Here is a 21,606-nt window from a genome sequence, read left to right as displayed (position 1 = left end):
TCCGATTTCCTGTATTGTCTGCTTTCAAATGTTGCCTTCAAATATTTGCAACACGCATCAGTCTTGAGCTTGATGTGTTTGGGTGGGGAGCAGACTTCTTTGGCAAGCACAGGGAACCCAACCCCCCCCCCCATCACCCTTACCCCCACCCCCCACACTATAGCCTTTTCCAAACAGCTGTAATAATGAGATGTTTGTGTCTGGGAACTTGGAATATTTAGCCAGTGTTTTTACTTGTAGCCAAAGTCACAAGGTACAGAGAAACAGTCTGTGAGGTTGTTATGGAAACAAGTCCCTGGAGATTCCTAGTTTCCACAAATGCTTCACAAAGATGTGCTCTGACTTAAGAAGGAAAATAGATAGATAGCAAAACAGCCTCTTATATCCCAAATGAATGCCTAAAGTCAGGAACTTAGGTGTTTTCAAAAATCCCACTCTAAGTGATGTGAGAGCACAAGTTCTATTGAAAGCCAGTGGGATGTGTGCAGCTAAATCACTTGGGCATTTTCTTCTCTCCCACCCATAATTCCTAAATAAAAGTGACCCTCTGCTGAGAAGTGCTGAGCACCCACAATAATTGCAAATGCTCAACAACCCTGAAAAAATCAGCCCACGTGCACTAAAGTGCTTAAAATATTGGATTTTGGATGCCTAACTTTAGGCACCCAAGTTTGCATATTTGGACCCTTGTTTCCTTTTTGCCTCTCAGTTATGGCAAAGGAAATCCATAAAGTCAATTTCACATATTTTTCATAGACAGTTTCATCTGCAAGTTCTTCTCAGTGTTGAAAAGTTTGGGTGGCAAACACTGCAGGGAGTTGTTTGCAGCAGACTGCTTTCACTAGCATGTTTCTTTGTTTTGTAGAGATATTTCTATTGACCATAAAACCTACACACACCACAAAAGCCCCACATTTAAGTGGGGAGCATCCCTTAAATAAACAATTCTAGGACACCTGGACCACACCTTTGTGCTGGAGTTAGGTTATGGAGATTGTCCTGCCAGCAATTTGGTCTGAATCTAAATGGTCTTAGAAGACAAGGGTTTCTGCCGATCAATGAGACTGGTGTCAGGACCCAGGGAAGAAATGGGCTAAGGAATTTAAGCTTCTGAAGCAGATAACAGTAGGTCTTGTCTCTCCTCCTGAACTTTTGTTTAATCTGAGTTTTTTATATCTCAGTTTAGGGAAACTTTTAGCAGCTAGAATACACATACATAAAAACAACCCCAAAAATAGCACAGGCATTGTGCTGAGACACAGCAGTGCCCTGGATACCTCAAGCGGTGTCTCTCAAAAAAGCCATTCAGCAGAGCTACTGCACACCTGCTGGTACCACAAAGAGTCTGAGCACAAACAGTCTCCACCATAGAAAAAAAAATCATAATAATTCATTATGTAAAATAGTCTTCCTGAAATACAACCAAACAAAATAGCTTTGTGCTGAACTATCAGCTACCATCAGTTTCAATGGGATTTGATAGTACTCATCACATCTCACAATCAGGCCTAAGGACCTGATCTTGCACCATGGAAATCCACGGTAGTTTTTGCTACTGACTTCAGTAGGAGAAGGATCAAGGCCTAATGCTTTGATCCTCCACTAAGAACTGTGCAGAGAGATCACTACACCCAATACAGAGCCCCTTTGAAGTCAGTGGGACTCAGGGTGAGCACAAAAGTGTTGAGGTTTGCCCACACAGTTCTCAGTGCAGGATCAGGGCTTAAATGAGGAAAGACCATGATAAAGTCTGTCGAGGCTTAACCACCAATTTCCCTTTCCTCCCCACTTGCTCTCCAACAAGGAAAGGTGTTGAGCAATTTTTTTAAAAAATCAGAAAAAAGGCAGTTATTTTAACTAGTGAGATGATCTGAGATACAGTAGATGCACCTTGAGATGTAAAATGTGCTCACTGATAAGCATAATGCTTCAGACCAGCGTGTGCCTTTTGCACTGCTGACAAATGGTGCTCTCATAAGAACCTGGAGTATGTGAACGATCTTGGTGCACCTTCCATCTAAACTTACATTTTGGGTATTTGTTAAGACAGCAGCATCTTTCCAAGATTAGGCCTTTAGGTCTTGGTCCTCATTCAAAAGATCCCAGTTATGCCTTTAGGGTTTATCTAGATAGATTAGGGATATTTGCACTGGTGGCAATGCATACCCCTAATGACACAGCTATACTGGTGTGACTGACCCCGGTGGGTTGGTCATACCAATGTAAGCCCCATTTTGCACTGATGCAGTGTCTACAGCAGGGGTCTGCAGCAGTGTAACTACACCATTGCAAATTTCCCTGATCTATACAAGCCCTTAAATTCAGAACTACACACCCCAGTGTGTACAACGGCTCCCATGGTTCTAAGTACAGAACTGGATACTTGTAGCATAAAGTACATTTCATTAAAACACTTATGTGGTATGTGTCGGAAGACAAAGGAATTAGCCCAAACGTGCCTTGCATAGGAAGTCACTTACAGGCACAAAGATGGTGTTGCTATGATAAATGCTAATTAACACTAGGGCACCGATGGAAACAAAGGTGAAATTTGTTCAAAAACACAAAGAATAAGAAAATAATTACGATAAATTTTAAAAAAAACAACTGTTTCTGCCATGTCACATATGGCGAATATTGGTCACAACTTCTATCGTCGCAATTAGTTGACAATTAAAGTGCTTTTAGATCTGAAAATCTTATGACAAACAGGCCCTTACATGTGTACTGCAGTGCAAACCCAGGGGAAAGCGTCAGAGGTAGGGCACTCGTTGACTTTCCCTACATCTGCAGAACACAATGCAAAGCTGGATCCAACATTTCCATTCTCCCAAGGCAACAGCAAGGCAGGCATGACTGATCCCCCAACCAAGGTCACTGCACCAGCACAGGAATTCACCGCCACAGCTTGAGACAGCTGTTAGTAGCCCATTTGATCTATTCCCTGCCTGATCTTTTAGCAACAAACGTGGTCTGGACTTTTCTTTTGTCGATGTACTAGAATAATTTAGTCTTCAGAGCTACAACTGGAATAAAGCTCTGCCCCATACCAAAAATAAAATGGAAGGGGAAGGGGACAACAAGTGGGCTCCCTTAATCTATAGAGTAAAGCAAAAGAATATCCAATTGCACAAGCTAATGAGACATAGCAATCAAGGACAGGAGTGTCCAAATCACAAGCAATTTGTTTTCGGCATCACAATTCGCAGTCTGGTGTTTTGTCTTGAACATATGCAGCTACTACTGGGAGAGAGAATGTGCAGCAGCTTGTGGCTATGCATTTGGGATCCAGGAGAATGGGGCGAGGGTAGAAGAACTGTAAAAGTCCAGTCTTATTCCACACCCTGTTAGAGAAGCTGATCACACTTCTGTCAGCATTTTCCTCCCTCTGTAGCCCTGGTTGCTGGTTGGAATGAAGTTGGGATATTTCATAGATTCTAAATCTTCTGCCTCTAGAAATTCTAATTTACTGAGGGACTGATTACTGTCCCTCTTTTTAGGCGCCGAGAAAGGAGATTGCTGCTGGCCACAGGTGACATGGGTGTACTGGCACTGGTCCTCCTGCTCAGTTTCTCGGTGGTAGAAGTAATTGAAGTTGGACACGATGACAGGTACAGGCAGGGCTATGGTCAGCACACCAGCAATGGCGCACAAGGAGCCCACGATCTTGCCCCCGATTGTCATAGGGTACATGTCCCCATAGCCCACAGTGGTCATGGTCACTACTGCCCACCAGAAAGCATCGGGGATACTGGTGAACAAAGACTCTGGGTCATCAGTCTCGGCAAAATACACGGCGCTAGAGAAGAGGATCACACCGATGAAAAGGAAAAAGATGAGGAGACCAAGCTCCCTCATGCTGGCCTGGAGGGTTTTCCCCAGGATCTGCAGTCCCTTGGAGTGTCTGGAGAGCTTGAAGATCCTGAAGACCCTGACCAGGCGGATGACCCTGAGGATGGCTAGGGACATGGCTTGCTGCTGGCCCCCGTTGTTGTTAATGTTGTTCCTAGGCTGCTGTTTTTGCTGCTGCTCCTGAGCCAGCTCGGTGCCCAGGGTGATGAAGTAGGGGATGATGGCCACGATGTCGATGATGTTCATGATGTTCCTGGAGAACTCGGGCTTGCTGGGGCAGGCGAAGAAGCGCACCAGCAGCTCGAAGGAGAACCAGATGATGCACAGGGTCTCGATGAGGAAGAAGGGGTCAGTGAAGAAGGGGCTTGCCCTGGGAGAGGGGTGCATCGGGGACGGGGTGCCATTTGGCTGCTCAGGAAGCAAGAACTGCCCGTCCTCCCGGTGCGCACCCTCCGCAAAGCCCGGCGGTGCGCCCTTGCTCTCCTGGCGGAACTCGGGCAGGGTCTCCAGGCAGAAGATGACTATGGAGATGAGGATCACCAGCACCGAGACGATGGCGATGCCCCGGGCCGGCCCAGAGCTCTCCGGGTACTCGAAAAGGAGCCACACCTGGCGCTGGAAGTGCTGCTGAGGCAGGGGCTTCTCCTCCTCCTGGATGAAGCCCTCGTCCTCCCGGAAGGTCTCGATGGCCTCCTCGCCCAGCTGGTAGAAGCGGATCTCCTCCATGAAGACGTCCAGGGGCACATGGACCGGCCTGCGGAGCCGGCCCCCGGACTGGTAGTAATAGAGGATGGCGTCGAAGCTGGGCCGGTTCCGATCGAAGAAGTACTCGTTGCGCAGCGGGTCGAAGAAGCGCACCCGGCGGCTCGGGTCCCCCAGCAGCGTGTCCGGGAAGAGCGACAGGGTCCGCAGCTGGGTCTCGAAGCGCAGCCCGGAGATGTTGATCACCAGGCGCTCGCTGCTGCAGCAGCTGCCGCTGCCGCTCCGCTCCTCCCCGGCCGCCTCCGCCTCTCCGCAGCCGCCCCCGACCCCTGCGAGAGACAGGGGCTCCTCCGCCCTCATGCCCGCTGCACTGCCCGGCCAGGGGAGCCGGGCCCGGCGGGGAGGTGGCGGGGCAGCCCTGGGTCTGCGGCTCTGCCCAGCGCAAGCGGCGCGCTCCCTCCACCCGCTGCTGCTGCCTGGGGTCTGGGTCCGTTTGTCCTCCCTTCCCCCCGCTGCTGGGGTCTGGGTCCGTCTGTCCTCCCTTCCCCCCCGACTGGGGTCTGGGTCCGTCTGTCCCTCTACCCGCTGCTGCTGGGGTCTGGGTCCGTTTGTCCTCCCTTCCCCCCGCTGCTGGGGTCTGGGTCCGTCTGTCCTCCCTTCCCCCCGCTGCTGGGGTCTGGGTCCGTCTGTCCTCCCTTCCCCCCGCTGCTGGGGTCTGGGTCCGTCTGTCCTCCCTTCCCCCCGCTGCTGGGGTCTGGGTCCGTCTGTCCTCCCTTCCCCCCGCTGCTGGGGTCTGGGTCCGTCTGTCCTCCCTTCCCCAGCTGGGGGCTGGAGCTAGCGGTCTGTCCGGCTGTCCCTGTTTCACCCCCCGGAGGCCGGCTCGCTGGCTGTCCTTCCCTCTCCTTCAGGAGCCGGGGTGTGTCTGTCGCTCCCGCTTGCCAGTTTCTCTCTTCTCCGGGGCGGGGGATCTAGGTCTGTCTGTCCCTCGCGCCTCTCGGGGGACCGGGGCCGCTCAGTCTGTCCTTCCAGCCCGGCTCCGCCTCCCCTCTGCCTGTTGCTCCTTCCGCGCACCGGCTCAGCCTCTGGCGGTGCCTGGCTCTCGCTCTCTCGCTGCAGCGCGGGCTGCGCCCCGCTTCTCCTCGCCGGGCACCGGCTGGGTGCCTGGGCGCCTGTCCCTCGCCCCGGCCTCTCGCTGCTGCCGCAGCTCCTCGAGCTCCGTCCTCTCTACTCCCTACACGCACAGCTAGGCGTGGAGCGGTGACTGGTGCCTGCCTCCGCCTTACTCCCCATACCCCCCTCCCACCCAGCCGGAGGATGCAGCAACAGTAAACTCCCGGGGGCGGGGGTGGGGCAATCTGTGTCCGCCCTTCCCTCCCCACCAGCGGCCCTACGAGCTCCCGGGGGGAAGGTGTAGTTCGCTACAGCCCTCCCATCCCAACGGATGGATGCATGACCTTCCCCCACGCGAATTGCTTTGCAGCCAGATGCCTCCAACTCAGGGGCTTGCTCTGGAGCTAGCAGCTCCCCCTACTCGCAATGAAACAGTTTGGTTAACCTAAGCCCTGGCGAACGACAGAAAACAAGGCAGCATGATCCAGTGTTCAGGGCTGGGAAACGCGGCTCCAGGAGACCTGGAGCGTGCTCCCTTTTTTGCTCATGACTATCTGACCTTGAGGAAGTCACAGGCTGGTTTTAAACAGCCTCACTTTATATGTATGATCTGATCACATATATTAAAAAGAACAAAAATGTGTTACCCTTTAGGAAAGCGGCTTTGTGAATGGAAATTACTTGGGTAATCTAGAGGGAAATCAGGAGACCTGAGCTCAGTCAGGGTAACCCAGTGAAATGTTGTGTCCTGCGTACTACAAGAGAGCACACTAGGTGATCTAACACTAACAGTCTTTTTCTGGTCTTAACATCTCTTACCAGCTCCTACTATCACTTAATCTCACTGTGGCTCAGTTTCTCCGTCTGTAAAAGGGGCTAATGCTCCTTCCCCTCCTTGCAAAGAACCATTTGGTCATTTGATGAAGAGTACTTTACCAGTGCTACCTATTATTATCTAGGCTTTTATCGTTGTAGCATCTGATGCCTTTGTTGGCTTCCAGCCACCTCCTCAGCCCACACCATCCCTAAACAGCATACAGTGTAGAAGCAAAGCATTCCTTGACCTCTCTCCCTTTCCAGTCTAGTTACCTGGCAAAATTCTTTTTTGTTAATGCCTGGAACATTTCTGACCAGTTGTTTGCTGCTCTTCCTGGTTCTAGAGTAACAGCCGTGTTAGTCTGTATTCACAAAAAGAAAATGAGTACTTGGGGCACCTTAGAGACTAACCAAGAAGCAAGCTGTAGCTCAGGAAAGCTTATGCTCAAATAAATTTGTCAGTCTTTAAGGTGCCACAAGTACTCCTTTTCTTCTTCCTGTTTCTGTCTTCAGAAAGGAGATGAGAATCAACTATTAAATTATTTTAACTTTCCGTAGTTTTTTCCCTCCTCTTGTTTTCTGTGCACCAGGGGCTGCGGTTCCTGTTTACATCATGCATAATTAGGCAATTTATGCATCACATGACCCCCAAAAAATAGATCCTTTTTAAAAAAATCATTTATCTTGTGATGGTAAAAAGCAATTTACTATGATTCATTTTTCAAATCTTACGATGAATTATTCATTCATATGGTTACTTGAATCATTATTATGATTTATTCATTCATGTCATTACCCATTCAGGATTTTTTTTTTTTTAAATTCTTTTGGGAAGGATAGGCAGGCTCCTGCAGTTTGCAACTGGATACACAGCCGTTCACCTCCAAGGCTGGTAGGTTGACTCAGACTCAGGTCAGTAGGGATCAAAAGTCACTAGTATAGGACAGGGGTTCAACAGTCTGTGTGGAATGGACTAATGGAGCGCAGTACAGTTCTAGTGGACGGGTATCTCACTCACCCTTGAGACAATTCGGTAGTCTCAAAAGGGGCCCTGATTCTTAATCAGTCCACTCCTATGCTTGACACAAGAATGGTTGGAGAAAGGGGGTGTTCAAAGCCAGTTTCACTCCCTGTTTTGAGGCAAGCTTGGCCCTGGCCTCAATTAGAGCAGCATTCAGCTTGCTCTAACTTAAGCTCTACCTTCCCTGGCCTTCTGTGGTCTTGGGCAAAGGGAGAATAGCCAGCATACTACTCTAGCAATTCTCCCTCCCTCCCAGTTCCAACCCCCAGCTCACACCTGACTGCTCCCTTTCACTGGAGGCTAGAAGTGGGACTCTGTGCCATTGAGGGAGCACTCTTCCATGGGGGTATTTTGAGGAGGCTTCTTCACTATGAGAGTGGCATAAAGGGATATTAGGTAAAAGGAGAACTGGCCCTAGTCTAAATAATGAAGATAGAGACTGAAATATAGTTCTACAACTCCACTTTCCTCTTCTCATCCTTCCTGGGTTGTTTTCTTTCCTCCTGCTTTCCCTTTCTGTCTTAGGATTGGCCTCTGTGCCCATATTAAGGTACCTCTTCCAGCTGCTGAGCAGCCCTCTCCTCTGGCCCCTAGTGGCTTCTTCTCTAAACTGCAGATAGCTGTCTCCCAATATAGCAAGTCCCCCACACCCCTGCAACTGCTTCTGGAGCTGGGCTCATCTTAGCAAGGGCTGGAGATGGCAGCTGGCTGCCTAAAGCTGAGAGAAGAAGTTGGCAGGGGACAGAAGAGGGAGCTACTGAGCAGCCAGGAAAACAGCTGTTTAGTTTTTTAAAAGGCTACACAGATCCTTAGGCAGGACTACAAGCTCTCAGAAGTGCCCCCTGCCAAACCAGGGCTGCTGGCAACTATGCATGCACACATGGGGTGAATTTCACCCTAAGTTGCAGGTGCTTTGCCTAACAGTCAGTGGCTACAGCTCCTTGCCCTATGATCTTTTGTAATCCTGCCCTGCATCAGATGACTGGAACCAGATAATGAAAAGACAAATCCTACCAGCACTCATGTCTGCCATATCTTTAATGCACTGTGCACCAACTATAAACCCTGCTTCAAGTCTTAATGCAGGGTTTAAGTGCATACAGACTTTAGCTTTTATTCTGCATCAAGGTGAAATTCACCCACAAGGAGCCAAAATATTTCACATGTAAAATTAATCCAGATGGCCTAAAAGCAGTAACAGCCACCAAAAAGTTTGCTAGCTGGGAAAATGGCCAGGTTAGAAAAGGGTCAGTCTCTTCCATTTACACACAGAACTCAGTTACAGCCAACTGACCCCTCCCATCTGTGGATTTATGACTGCTGGGAATTTGGGAGTGCTAAACTGAGATGGGAAGCAAAAAGTAGCTCATGCTTTCAGCTGTAACATCAGTTCCCCACCCCACCCCCAAAAAACAGCTACAGGATCCAGCCTGGACCACTAGTAAACAGCCTCCAGTCACCAGAGCACCAGCCTGAAGTGGCACTAAAAACTAGTGGCCAGATTTCCCATTTTCTTTTTACTCCTGGGCAAAGTGGGTGTAATATACAACCATTCTGACCTGCCTTTTCCACACACCTAAATAACCATACACAATGTAGACAGTGAAGAATTAGCCCTTGGTTCCAATTCTGGTTCTGTCTGGAGCTCTCTGAATTGGGGTGCGTGTGTAAATCATATATAAAATTCTCAATCAGTGCAGCTCCACCAGTGCTAGAAACAGTGGATGCTATAAGGTAAAAATAGACCACAGGTATTTGATGACCCTATATAAAGATGCTTGCACCTTGTCCACATTACAGCTTCCACCATTGCTACCACTGATGGAGCTGTATCAGAAAATTTACAGGTCAAAATTTTCCTAATACAGAAATGCCCTGAGTGGTCACTAAACTGAAAATCTCTGTCCAAATTCCCCTTTGAGATGCTGACAGAGTCCATGGCTCCATCTAATACAAGTTGCCCTCAGAAAATTGTGAAGCTTTCATGTACCAAAGTTTCAACATTTTCACTGTGAACTAAACACTATGGCTCCAGCCCACTCCCCTACAATGGCCCCCAAAGCCAAGAGTTTCAAATGTGACTGGTGACTTTAGATGCCCAACCCACACAGCTGGTCATACCCTGAACCATATCTTCTGCCTAGTATCAAGATAGAGGAATTACAGCCAGCCACTGTTTTGGACAGGCTATTACCTCATTAAAGCAGTGTGAAACCTCAGGCAACAAAATCAATTATCCCGATTTGACCATGAAGGCTCATGGATATTAACTCTAAAGCCTGCTAAAAGACAACAGCACCCCACTCACAGGATAAGGAGTTGAGGCCCTACAGTGGCCTGGGCCATGGACATGCTTGCCCCCAAGCAACCCCTTCCTTCCCCTTGCCCACAGATCTTCTCAGGTTTTTGATGCTGGATGAAGAGAGATGGGATGGAAATTTGAGTAGGGTGACCAAAAATTTCCCTATGCTGACTATGGGACACTTGGTAAAATTACTTGTATTCAAGCAAGTTCAACAGCAATCAGAACTATGCAGTACAGATGTTCAAATTATCAAGTTGACTGACCCCTCTCAAAGAAATAGTGCATAGTTGGATTCTTTTAATTTACCTTCTTATCTTTAAGGCCTTAGGGTTCACACAGGGAGGGGTGACACACCCACCCACCCTACCTGCCCCCCAGATCTAGGGAGAGGTCACGCACACACCTGTACTCCTGTCTCACAGAGGGGGGCGACCAACCAACCTGACTCACCCTGCCTGGTACTCTGCCCAGCATGCCTGGCTGGGCCCCTGGGACAGACTCACCTCTTTTGGTACCTGGCACTGTCTTCCTGAGGCAACACATAGGGGGTACACAGGGTCACATGCTCCCACCCCTCAGATTCCAGATTTCTGCCAGGGTTCACATCAGAATGTGGCCAGCAGCAGCCTTTCAGCACTGTGTGGGAAGGAAGGGACAGGAGCTGCTTCCAGCCACAGGGGAGAAGGAGTGGGGAAGGGGTGACCTGACCCCTATCTTTGCAGAGCTCATCTTTGTCCCCTTTCACCATGCAGGCAGCTTGCCCATTCCTGCCTGCACACAGTGTTGAAAAACAGCTAGTACTTCCAGGCTGCTGCTGGCCACCAACATAACCAGCTGCCTCCTGTCTCTTACAGCATGGGCAGGAAGGGGTTAAGCCCTAAGGATGCATTATGCACCAGGGCATCTGACTCCAGGAGTGTCATAAACATACAGCTAAGAGTAGCATAAAATCCCTCCTTTACCTGTAAAGGGTTAAGAAGCTCAGATAACCTGGTTGGCACCTGACCAAAAGGACCAATAAGGGGAGAAGATACTTTCAAATCTGTGGGGGGAAGGGTTTTGCTTTGGCTTTGTGTGTGTTTTCTCTTGGGGGACAAACAAGTAATCTAGCTTCTACTGAATGATCATCTAAACTTACAGAAATAGTAAGTAACAGCAAGGTAATGTGTTAGAGTATCTTTTGCTTTGGCTTGTAAATTTTCCCTGTGCTAAGAGGGAGGTTTATCCCTGTTTTTTGTAACTTTAAAGTTTTGCCTAGAGGGAATACTCTGTTTTGAATTTGATTACCCTGTAAAATTACCTTCCATCCTGATTTTACAGAGGTGCTTTTTGAATTTTGTAATAAAATTGTTGTTAAGAACCTGATTGGTTTTTAGGGTCCTAAAAACCCAAGGGGCTGTTTTCTGCTCACCTTGTTTACTTATCTGGTTGGTAGATTATTCTCAAGCCTCCCCAGGAAAGGGGGTGAAGGGCTTGGGGGGATATTTTAGGGAAACAGGAACTCCAAGTGGTCCTTTTCCTGAATTTTTGTTTAACTCACTTGGTGGTGGCAACAGTACCTATCCAAGGACAAGGAAGGATTTGTGCCTTGGGGAAGTTTTTAATCTAAGCTGGTAAAAATAAGCTTAGGGGGTCTTTCATGTGAGTCCCCACATCTGTATCCTAGAGTTCAGAGTGGGGAAGGAACCCTGACAAGAGGCTTCAGCGAACACTGAGAACACTGGCACAGCAGGGGAGGGTGCCTAGCGGACAGAGCAGCCCCATGTTTCCTTGGCAAAGGACCCAGGCCAGGGGGTGGAGAGTGTGGGTGGGGATGAGTGAAGAACTGCTGTGGAGCCTGCAGGTTTGGAGTGCAAACAGGCTGAAAATTGCTTTCCTCCCCCGCCACTCCAGAGCTTAACTAAGAGGTGGATAGGCTTCCTCATGCCAGCACTGTGCAGGGCTTTGGCACATGCAGGGCTTGACTACTCTTGACCAGGGCCCCAGGCCAGAGGGCCTTGGACTTTCCTGGGGCGCGGGCCCAGTCAGGGGCAGTGGGGAAAGGAAGAAGCCTGCCAGACAGCTGTTGGTGAGCTGAGCACTCCAACTAGGGGCTGGTTTTCCACACAGTGCTGGGAGCGGGACATGCCTCGCTGGAGGGAATACGGAGGAGCAGCGGGGCTCGGGGTGGGGGCAAAGCAGGGAGAGGACAGCAAGAGGGGGAGCACATAAAGGGCCGATGGGTGGGCAGCAGAGGTGACATGTAACCGGCCGCTGCCTGGTGTCTGCCTGTATACACTGGCCTCTGCAGCTCGCAATGCTCAGCAAGTGCCAGCCAGAAACAGGGCAGGGGGCGGGGCTCTGATCAAGAACCAGCACACAATGGGGGCTGTGCTGATGGATCACAGGAGGAGCACTGGCCCTGGCTCTGCATCTCTTTGTCCCACCATCAGCTTTGCACATCCACCCCCATTCTTACCCACTGGATGCCCCCACCCCCAAATCACTGCTGGTGGGCAACCAGCAGCAGGATCCGCCAGTACTGATGGGTGTGAAGACAGAAAATACGGGACAATTTGCCTGTTTTCATGAAAAAGTCAAGACACCTGCAGGTCAAATACAGGACTGTACCTTTAAAAATGGGATGTCTGGTGGGTGGAATACTGAACAAGTGGACAGAGATCTCCAAAGTTACTTTGTGTAACCCTGAAATTACTTATGGAAAAGTAGCAGATTACTACACCTCTGCTATCATTTTGGACTTAAAATACAATCTTTATCTCACCTGTTAATGTATCTGCTTTAACCTCTCAATAAATCATTTTTTTCCTTAGCTAATAAACCTTTAGTTAGTTTACTAGAGAAACTGGCTGCCAGCATTGTCTTTGGTGTGAGATTGAGAGTATCCATTGACCTGGGGTAAGTGACTGACCCTCTGGGGTTGGGAGTAGCCTAATGTAATGTGATATTTGGCATAAGGGATCATTAATACAAAGTCCAGTTTGTCTGGATGGCAAGGTAAGCTGGAGAGCCTAAGGGGACTGCCTGTGACTCCATGGTAAGACTAACAGTGATCCAGGAGTTCATATTTGTTATTGGCTTAGTGAAATCTAATTATAGATTATACCACCAAGTTGAGGTGTCTGCCCTGCTTTCTGATGGTCTGACCTGAAATTGGTACTCACAGTTGTGAGCCACTCTAGACAGCATGACAACTATACTGGCCAAGAGACCCTTCCTATCAGTCTCCACTCAGGCTGCCAAATCCCACCCCGAGGAACTATCCAGAGTGATAAATGCTTTATCGATCTTAAAAGCCCACAACTTGCATCAGAGCCGAGTGTGTCTACCACTGTGAAGAACTATTATCCTACTTGGCTGAAAAGACCATGCACATTCAGGGAGCCTTCTCAAACAGGAAGAATCTGCTTCATCTGCACTCACCAACTGACAGCTCACTTGCATTCCATGAGCTGAATACATTCACTCAAGAAGTTCTTGACACCCTAGAGAAATCCTGATCCAAGATTTGTGAATCCAACCAATGCCCTTAATGGCCGTGAAAGAGAGTCACTCCTGACCAAAATAGCAAACACCTTATTCAGAGAAGGAATCTTCCTTCCTCCTCCAAACATGCAATAGTCCTGACCTACATTGAACAAACCCACCCTAGATACTTCAGTCCTAGCCAATTATTGCCAAGTGTCAAACCTGTCATTCCTGAGCAAGCTCATAGAGAAGCTAGCCAAAAGCTGACTACAAGCTCATCTAACTGAAGCAACTGTCCTAGACCCAGAACAATCTGGATTTAGGCTAGGACATGGAACGTTGGCACTTTAGTGGCACTGATGGGTGATCATCTCCTGTCAATGGATAGAGGGCAGACATCCATTCTCAGCCTGCAGTATTTGGATACTGTTGAACATGAGGTTTTGCTGTCTCATTGGAGAGAGTTGGCAGGGGTCCAGGGTAATGTGCTAAAACTATACATAGTGACTGGGTAATACATATCACCTCAGGACAGGATGCAGAGATAAAATTTCTAGACACCATTAATGACTGATTCTTGTACCAGCTAGTCCTGGAACCCACAAGGGGGGAGAGAATTCTTGACTTAGGACTAAGTGGCATACAGGCTGTGGTCTAAGAGGTGACTATAGCTGAACCACTCAGTAACAACCATAATGCAATTAAATTTAACATTCTTCGGGGGAGGGAATATACCAAAGATGCCCTCAACAGTAGCTTTTAACTTCAAAAATGAAAACTACACAAAAATGAGGAAGCTAGTTAAATGGAAATTAAAGGAACAGTCTCAAGAATGAAATGCCTGCAAGGTACTGGAAAAGTTTTTTAAAACTAGTGCAACAGAGGCTCAAATTAAATGTATATCCCAATTTTTTAAAAAAAAAAAATTTGTAAGAGGACCAAAACGCCACCATGGCTAAACAGAATAAAATAGGCATCTAGAGATAAACAGGCTTCCTTTAATAAGTGGAAATCAAATCCTACTGAGGAAAATAGAAAGAACTATAAACCCTGGAAAGTCAAAGTATAATTAGGCAGGCCAAAACACAATTTGAAGAGCAACTAAAAAACCCACAAAACCTAACGAACAAATTTTTGAAGTACATCAGAAGCAGGAAGCCTGCTGAACAATCAGCAGGGCCACTGGACAATTGAGGTGTTAAAAGAGCACTCAAGGAAAACAAGACCATTGCAGAGAAGCTAAATTAATTCTTTTCATGAGTCTTCACTGCAGAGGATGAGAGGGACATTTCCACACCCGAGTCATTCTTTTAGGTAAAAAAATCTGAAGAACTGTCCCAAACTGAAGTGTCAATAGAGGAGCTTATGGAACAAATAAATAAATTTAACAGTAATAAGTCACCAGGACTAGATGGTAGTAACCCAAGAGTTCTGAAGGAATTCATGTGAAATTGCAGAACTAGTTGTGGTATGTAACCTATCACCTAAACAAGCTTCTGTACACCTGACGACTAGGATAGCTAATGTGACACCAATTTTTAAAAAAGGTTCCAGAGGCAATCCTGGCAATTACAGATGAGTTAGCCTAACCTCAGTTCCAGGCAAATTGGTTGAAGCTATAGTAAAGAACAGAATTATCAAACACAGATGAACACAATTTGCTGGGGAAGAGTCAACATGGCTTTTGTAAAGGGAAATCATGTCTCACCAATCTATTAGAATTCTCTGAGGGGGTCAACAAAGGTGTGGACAAGGGTGATCCAGTGGATATAGTGTACTTAAACTTTCAGAAAGCCTTGACAAGGTCCCTCACCAAAGGCTCTTCAGCAAGCAGTCATGGGATAAGAGACAGTCCTCTCATGGATCAGTACTAGTTAAAAGACAGGAAACTAAGGGTAGGAATAAATGGTCAGTTTTCACAGTGGAGAGGGGCAAATAGTGGGGTCCCCCAAGAATCAGTAGTGGGACCAGTGCTGTTTAACATATTCATAAGTGATGTGGAAAAAGGTTGTAAACAGTGTGGTGGCAAAATTTGCCGACGATACTAAAATTACTCAGGATAGTTAAGTCCAAAGCTAACTGCAAAGAGTTACAAAGGGATCTCACAAAACTGGGTGACTGGACAAGAAAATGACAGATGAAATTCAATGTTGATAAATGCAAAGTAATGCATATTGGAAAACAGAATCCTAAATAGACATAAAATGATGGGGTCAAAATTAGCTGTTACCACTCAAGAAAGATCTTGGAGTTGTAGATAGTTCTCTGAGAGCATCCACTCAGTCCAAAAGTCTAGCAGAATGTTAGGAATCATTAGGAAAGAGATAGATAAAAATAAATGTCATACTGCCATTCTATAAATTCATGGTGTGGGCATACCATGAATACTGCCAATATTTCTGGTCACTCCATTCCAAAACAAAAAATAGAATTGGAAAAGGTACAAAGAAGGGCAACAAAAATGATTAAGGGTATGGAACAGCTTCTGTATGAGGAGAGATTAAGACTGGGACTGTTCACCTTAGAAGAGATGATTATGGGGAGGGGGGATGATAGAGGTCTATAAAGTCATGAATGGTGAGGAGAAAGTGAATAGGGAAGTGTTACTTACTCTTTCAAACACCACAAGAACCAAGGGTCATCCAATGAAATTAATAGGCAGCAGGTTTAAAACAAAAGAAAGTATTTCTTCATACAACGCATAGTCAACCTGTGGAACTCATTGCCAGGGGATGTTGTGAAGTCCAAAACTAATACTGGGTTCAAAAAAGCATTACATAAGTTCATGGAGGATAGGTCCCTCAACTGGCTTTTAGCCAAGATGATCAGGTATGCAAACCCACGCTCTGGGTGTCCCTAAGCCTCTGACTGCCAGAAGCTAGGACTGGACCACTTGATAATTGCCCTGTACTGTTAGTTTCCTCTGAAGCATTGGCCACTGTGAGAAGACAGGATACTGGGCTAGATGGACCATTGGTCTGACTCACTTTGGCTGTTCTTATGTTTAATGATTTGAGTCCTTCCTGGACAGATGCACCCAAACAGTAACAATTGGAAACTGCACTTCCACCGCTCAACCCCTCATTTGTGGGTTTCCATAAGGATCAATTCTCTCTGGGCCTTTTCAATATCTACATCCAATCACTAAGTGAACTGGCCAGAAGACATGGACTGAAGTGCCAGCGGTATGCAGGTGATATACAGCTCTACCTATCCATCACCACATGACCATGCCACTACCATCAAGTTGGCCCAGTGCTGTGATGGGATGAGGTCATGGATGAAAAACAGCTGGCTAAAGCTAAACTTGAGCAAAAATAGAGGTGAAGCTGGTGGGCAAAGAAAAGTATTTCTGAGGAGTTTGCAGTCTGTAGTCTAGGAGTACTCTTAGATTCCTCACCGATGTTGAGCTCCCACATAGCACCAGCCACAAATACTTTCTACCATCTCCAGTTGGTGAGGAAACTCCATTCCATTCTAGCAAACAAAGACCTGGCCTCAGTTATTCATGGCTTCATCACCTCTTAGCTGGACTGCAGCAATGCCGTACATCTGGGCATGTAGCCTTCAGCACTTAAGAAATACCAATCAGTACAAAACATTGGAACACATTTCCTCAACAGCACAGGCTACCATGAACACAGCACACCTGTCCTCCACTCTCTAAACTGGCTTCCCATTGAATTTTGAATTTAGTTCAAGGTGTGGGTCCTGATCTTCAAAGCACTCCATGACCTGGACTTAATATATCTGAAAAATTGCTCAAAGCTCTGGGATAAAGCCCACAGTTGACAGGTGCACTCCTCTGGTACAATGGAACTCCCAACAATAAGAGCAAAGCTTATCTGCAGGGGTGGTCTGCAGACTGGAATAAACTCTCCCAGGAACTGCGGGCCATTATAAATCTCACCACTTCTGATACAAGTGCAAAGTGCATTTCTTTGATCTTGCCTTCTCTAGTATAAGAAGATAGGAATTTTGTTAAACAGACAGTTTGCTACCAAAACAAGCCACTCTGCATGCTTCTTCCTCCGGGGTAGGAGGTAGTGGGGAAGGATGAGAGAACAAACGTGGCAGATGTGAAGTCATGCTTAATGCACTACTGGAAGGTGCTCAGATACCATGAGGAGGAGCATGGTATGAGAACCTATATAGAATAGAAACACCTTAAATGGTCCTGAATTTCAGGAATTGCTGCGCAGCCACCTCTGAAAATTAGGTCCTTTCATAAGGCATAGGTCTTTCAGCACCCCTCAATCCTCTGACCATCCCCCAAACATCAGGGTTCAAGCATAGCTATGAGCCTCACAGAGCAAAGAATGTTCATAACACTTAGCCTTATTTCAAGAGATCGAAATATTGGTTTCTTTCAAGATGTGAATTTGAAGGAATCTATATTGTGAGTAATGGAAGGGAATCATGTTGTTCCCACCTTTTGATGAGATATTGTAGCAGTTACTAGACAGATATTTTAAGTCCTACAGCCTTAAGTTAACAGATCAAAATGCAGTATGGTTTACTAGCAGTAGGATATTTCTTTCTCCCCCCCTGAAATGTTGTTACACGTTTGTAGAAGTAATGGAAGACTGGTCTACCTTGCAAGTTCGCTGGAAATGTTAGCTGGTGTGCCACAGATATAGCCTTCTGTTCGCTGGTCTGTTGGTGTATTAAAACGATTACTAAAACAAGGGGAAGTTGTTTGTTTTTTTTAAGCAAAAATGCTTATATGCAAAAACTCTCTCACTGCAACATCAAGGCTCCGATTTTAATTTCAAAATAGTTAGAACATGCAGAGAAGAGTTTCTCCACAACAGCATGCTTTACAATGCAGTCTGTCATCACATTACACAGAAACTCAGCTGCAGTGTTAACTATGGAAGGTGTAGAAGCTACTCCATCATATGTCACAGACAACAGCCTTCTTCACCCCGATTGATTCCCAGAGCATTGTCCAGCCTGTGCACTGAATGAGGCAGGGGTCATATAGAAAGATGGTATGTGACCATGTACTTAAAGACTGAATCAGAATGTATATGTATAAGAGGGTAGGGGAGGGGATAGGAATGAAAGTTTGCAGAGACTACCTTAATTCTGTGCCCTTGTGTAGCAGCGCAAAGACTCACTGGTGTGGCGTCTCTTGCTGGTCATCTTGGGAATTAGCTCAACTCCAGCTCCAGAGCACCTCCTGGTGGCCAATGTCTCACCTGCCTTAGGCCCCCCATGTCCCTCCCAGCCTCTGGTGCCCCTTTACCTCAGGGTTCTGCCCCAGCAGTACCCCAGCACACTCTGGGTCTCCCCTCCCAGGGGAACCCCCAACCCTCTACGCTCACCTTGCCTCAGTGGCTACTGGCAGTCATCATCTAGCCCCCCTTCACTGGGGCAAACTGCAGTCTGTCCTGGCCACTCATCATTGACAAGGAGGTTGGACCAGCTGCCTCTGTCTAACCTTGGTCTGCACCTCCCAGCCCCAGTACCTGCATAGGCCTTTGGCAACTCCCCAGGCTGGGGCCTTGATAGGCTGGAGCTCCCCAGCTCCTCTTCCGCTGTGCCGCGCACCACATTCCCCAGCAGCTAGGTCCTTCTCTAGCTGTGAGAGAGAGACTGACAGCTCATTCCTTAGGCCTTCTTATACTCCCAGCCCCACCCTGATTGGCAGCCTCAAGCCTGCTCCTGATTGGCTCCCTGAGGTAGCCCTTTCCCAGGGCTGTTTTTAACCCCTACCACACCAGAGCAGGGTCACCACCCTGATTTTGGAACCTTAATGTAGTTTCTTTGTATGTAATTGCCTACATATTTATAAAACTTAAAAGATGAAAAAAAAATGAAAATTCCATCCTATGGAACCATATCAGCATCACACTTGAGTAAGCCCCTTCATTTTCAATTGAAACTGATTTTTACCAAAAAAATTCCTGGGTTTTACAAAAAGCATTTTTCAGTTTTTTTCTGATTTTCATCCTACTTTTGTATCATTCAAATATATAAAAAATAACTTGTTTTATTAGGAAAAATACATTGCATGAGACAGATTTATTCTGATACTACGTTAGTCTGTGTGTATATGCAAAGCTGTGTATTAGTCTAGACCAGTGTTCCCCAAACTTGTTCCACCGCTTGTGGGGGAAAGCCCCAGCAAACCGGGCCAGTTTGTTTACCTGCCGCGTCCGCAGGTTCAGCCCATTGCGGCTCCCACTGGCCGCTGTTCGCTGTGTCCGGCCAATGGGGGCTGCGGGTAGTGGTGACCAGTACGTCCCTCGGCCCATGCCACTTCCTGCAGCCCCCATTGGCCGGACACAGCGAACAGTGGGAGCTGCGATCAGCTGAACCTGCGGACGCGGCAGGTAAAGAAACTGTTCCGGCCCACCATGGGCTTTCCCTGAACAAGCGGCGTCCCAAGTTTGGGAAACACTGGTCTAGAAGATGCACACAATAAACAAAACAAGCATGCATGCAAGCTCTGTAGTGCATGCGCATCTGAATGTACTGATGAACTCACACCCACCACATACACATTTCAAGCTGTTAGCAGATAACTGTTTAAAGATTTGACACACTAAAATGGGAAGAAAACAAAATCTGTATCAAAATAGGTTTCAGAACACAAGGAAGTATTCGAAAGTTTTACAAAAACAGGAGAAAAAGGATGAAGTTGAGTGTATGCACTGCAAATGGAGTGGCCCAATTATTAAATGTAAATATTTATGGGCTAATAGTTCTAAGTCTAGAACAGTAAACTGTTTATTCAAATGAAAAGTTTTATTTGGGGATTAGAGAAATATTGTTTTCTTAAACTCAGAGGTGGCATTGTGTTTTGAGATCTATTTTAGTTCTGCAGCAAACCACATTGATGAATGGAACTCAAAGCATTAATCTACTGAATACTCCCCCTCTTCCCCCCCCCCCCGTCTTTCCATCTACCAAAACAAACCTTGCTGTTTACTCAGAAAAATTAATAGTTTTTGCACTGATTTTCACCTGTTTTTATTGTTCTGGTAATAAACACCGATAAATTCCCAGGAAAAATAAAATAAAATCTGAAAACTAAGGGCCCTACATATGGGTCAGCAGCCAGGTTGGGATCTTTGGATCCACCGCACAGTCCCCTAGCGCCTGAACAAAAACAGTCACTGCTAGCAATAGAAGGGAGTTCTCTTTTATGTGCACCTGCCACTAGAGGAGGTTAGAGAGACATCCTTTGCCAGTAGGTTTCATAGGTATTTGTTAGACAGCAAAGGAATGTGGAGACTCAGGAATAATGGGTTAAATTCCATGGCCTGTAGAGGAGTGTGCTGAGTGGCTGGACCTTCTGCCCTGCCGCCCACCCCCATCCCATTCTACTCCTATACCCCCTTTCCCAGCTCCTAGCTCTGACCCCTCAACCCAACTGCTGCCCGTCGCCCCTGCTCATATCCTTCCCAACTCCTCCCCACTCCCAAATGCCTACCTATTCCTCAGTTTCTGCCCATTCTAACCCCCCCAACCACAGAATCCTGTTTTTCCCCCATATCGCTCATCTTCCCTCATCCCCAGCTCCTAATTGCCCTCCCCCAATCCTGCCAACCCCAAAGGTTCAAAACGGCCCCCAAACCATGAGGCTTTTATAAAAAGGGTTCTCTCGTGTGTTTGGGTCTGTATTCTCCCCCTGCAACGCATGTGTGACAGTGGTGTCACCTCTCACAGACCTGTAGTGAGGAATGCAATGTCAGCCCTCACTACAGGTGCTCTTGCTAGAAGTGCCAGCTAAAATCAGATTGCACAAGTTTTTATTATGTAGTGCCGGATGCTGTGGCGAGCTTACAGCTTCTCCCCAGACACCAAAATTCCAATTAATGTTGATGGGCTCCCAGCTCATCAGTTCATTTTGCACTCCACAGCCCCACATCAAGGCTGCCTCCCGCCTCCTCCCCCACACATCTGCCCGTTAACTGAAAGTGTTTCTTTACATTATATAAACACAGCATGAAACCATCTAGGGCACCGCTTCAGTGGGTCCCCTGGAAGGGAACAGTAGCATTACAGAGTAGGGATTCCTCGTGCAGACTGTAATACATTGGTACATCCCTCCTGACATAGCTACCCTATAAAGACTTGCAACGTGTGAATCTCTTTTCTCTTCTCTCTCTCCTCCAAATTCTTTGACTCACTCTGCTCACCATTGGAACACTAAGACAGCTTTTGAGTTTGAAGTCACCCGAACCAAATTAAGGTGCTGACCCTGCAAAATGGTCTGTGTGGGCAGGTCCCTTCTCCCCCTATGGAACCTGACCAAAACCATTGGGACTCTGCATGGGTGCAAGGGTTTAAACGTGTAAGGATCATTTTGCAGGACAAG

The 21,606-nt window shown here is 47.1% G+C and overlaps 1 protein-coding gene across 1 annotated transcript; it reads right to left on the bottom strand.

The window, feature by feature from the left end:
* Window positions 1-3,213: 3,213 nt before the first annotated feature.
* LOC140905991 (potassium voltage-gated channel subfamily A member 6) lies at window positions 3,214-4,952 on the bottom strand. The gene has a single exon (XM_073329481.1). The coding sequence runs from the start codon at window positions 4,912-4,914 to the stop codon at window positions 3,361-3,363; it is 1,554 nt and encodes a 517-aa protein (XP_073185582.1). The 5' UTR covers window positions 4,915-4,952; the 3' UTR covers window positions 3,214-3,360.
* Window positions 4,953-21,606: the final 16,654 nt, after the last annotated feature.

The sequence above is a fragment of the Lepidochelys kempii genome, chromosome 1, assembly GCF_965140285.1.
Source record: "Lepidochelys kempii isolate rLepKem1 chromosome 1, rLepKem1.hap1, whole genome shotgun sequence".
NCBI lineage: Eukaryota > Metazoa > Chordata > Testudines > Cheloniidae > Lepidochelys > Lepidochelys kempii.
The sequence above is the reverse complement of the archived record's forward strand: the minus strand, read 5'-3'. Positions and strand labels throughout refer to the sequence as shown.